Source organism: Melospiza georgiana, chromosome Z, assembly GCF_028018845.1.
Source record: "Melospiza georgiana isolate bMelGeo1 chromosome Z, bMelGeo1.pri, whole genome shotgun sequence".
Classification (NCBI taxonomy): domain Eukaryota; kingdom Metazoa; phylum Chordata; class Aves; order Passeriformes; family Passerellidae; genus Melospiza; species Melospiza georgiana.
The window spans coordinates 31,666,115-31,668,116 of record NC_080465.1 but is presented as its reverse complement, the minus strand read 5'-3'; the positions used below and the strand labels follow the sequence as shown (position 1 = coordinate 31,668,116).

The 2,002-nt window shown below is 65.2% G+C and overlaps 1 protein-coding gene across 1 annotated transcript; it reads left to right on the top strand.

Moving 5' to 3' along the window:
* Positions 1 to 250: 250 nt before the first annotated feature.
* Positions 251 to 1,270, top strand: FOXB2 (forkhead box B2). The gene is given in 3 exon segments (XM_058044334.1): positions 251 to 626; positions 629 to 705; positions 794 to 1,270. Coding segments are annotated over 3 exon segments (930 nt in total).
* Positions 1,271 to 2,002: the final 732 nt, after the last annotated feature.

The following is a 2,002-nucleotide window of genomic DNA, read 5'->3' as shown; positions in this document are numbered from 1 at the left end:
GCGTCCCGCGGGGAGAGGCTGCTGAAGAAGCCGCGCACGGAGCTCGCTGCCCGGCCGCCGGGAGGTCGCTGTCGCGTGTGGCCCAGAAGCTGCCTTTGCAGCAGGGCAGGTGGCGCCCAGGATGTAGAGGCGGCGGCGGAGCAGGGCAGTGAAGTCCCCGGATCCCAAGCCCGCCGTGCGTGGTACTGAGCAGCGCCCAGCCCGGAGCGGCGGGATCGTGCGGCCGCGGGAGTGCTGTGGCGGGGAGGCGATGCCCAGGCCGGGGAAGAGTTCGTACAGCGACCAGAAACCGCCCTACTCTTACATCTCCCTGACGGCCATGGCCATCCAGCACTCGGCCGAGAAGATGCTGCCCCTGAGCGACATCTACAAGTTCATTATGGAGCGGTTCCCTTACTACCGGGAGCACACCCAGCGTTGGCAGAACTCCCTCCGCCACAACCTCTCTTTCAACGACTGCTTCATCAAGATCCCGCGGCGACCCGACCAGCCGGGCAAAGGCAGCTTCTGGGCGTTGCACCCGGACTGCGGGGACATGTTTGAGAACGGCAGCTTCCTCCGCCGCCGCAAGCGCTTCAAGGTGCTGCGCCCCGAGCATCACCTGCCCGGCGGCGGCGGCGGCGGGGCGGGCGGCGGCGGTCCCGGCAAACCCGCGGCGCCCACCCCGCACATGGTGCACTACTTCCATCCGCACCCGCCACCGCCGCCGCCCCCGGGCAAGGTGCCGGGGCTGGCGGGCTCCGACGCGGCCGTGGCTGCGGCCGCCGCCGCCGCGGTGGGAAGGCTGCCGCAGTTCTCGCCCTACGGGAGCAGCCAGCCCTCGGGCTTCAAGCATCCCTTCGCTATCGAAAACATCATCGGCAGAGATTACAAGGGTGTGCTGCAGGCCGGCGGGCTTCCGCTGGCCTCGGTGATGCACCACCTGGGCTACCCGGTGCCCAGCCAGCTCAGCAGCGTGGTGAGCTCCGTGTGGCCGCACGTGGGGGTGATGGACTCCGTGGCCGGTGTGCCCGTGTCCCCCGACTACGGACCCTTCGGCATGCCCGTGAAGGCGCTCTGCCACCCGCCGGCACAGACCATGCCCGCCGTCCCGGTGCCCATCAAGCCGGCGCCGGCGCTGCCCGCTGCCTCGGCCATCCCTGCCCTCACGGTCGCCGCCTCGCAGATCTGCCCCGCCGCTTCCCCGGCTGCTGCATCGCTGCTGGAACAGACCGCGAGCAACAACCCCGAGGGCAAGAGCTCCCTCCACTCCGTCCTGGTGCATTCCTAAAGCGCAGGGCCTCGGGGGGAGAGAAGCCCCCAAGCTCCCGGGGGAGTGGACGGGGGGATCCGGGGCATGCTTGCAGAAACCCGATCGATCTCATGACTATACCCCTGCTGGTGTCTGTGTTTATAACGTGTACTATCAGATTATTTGAGAGGCAGGTCGCAGGTAAGATCTTTTATCGTCGTTAAATGTCATTAGTAGCGGAGAGGCGATGTTTAAAACCACAGCCGGGGCCGAAGGGGCTGGCTCGGAGAAAAGGGCAGAGAACGAAGTTCTCCCGCCGCGCCGCCAGCCCGAGGCACGGGGTGCCGTGCAGCCTGCGCTCCCCGCCGAGCCCCTGTCCCGGGGCAGTCACCCCGGAGGCCCCGCAAAACCCGAGCTCCGAGAGGAGAGGTGCTGCAGTCGGCCGGCGAACAGGGAGAGCAGAAGGATAAAACCCCTGCGGAAGTCTGCTTCTCCCTCTTCCACGAGAGACAGGAATCCGCTGCTCCACCGTCCTGTAGAACTTGCTGTGAAGGGGGTAGGCAAAGTGGTTATCTCAGACCCTGGCGAGCTCCGGGGCCTCACGACATGTAATGCTTGCTGCTTAAAGAGTAAACGTTAAATATTTCGATTAAGTAGCGGGAATTTAAATGACAACGGCATTGACGGCGAACGGTTCCTTTAACTAACGATCGCTTGCGCTTCCCCTCCACATTTTTATAACCCATCCTATAGTACCGTAGAAGGGACTGA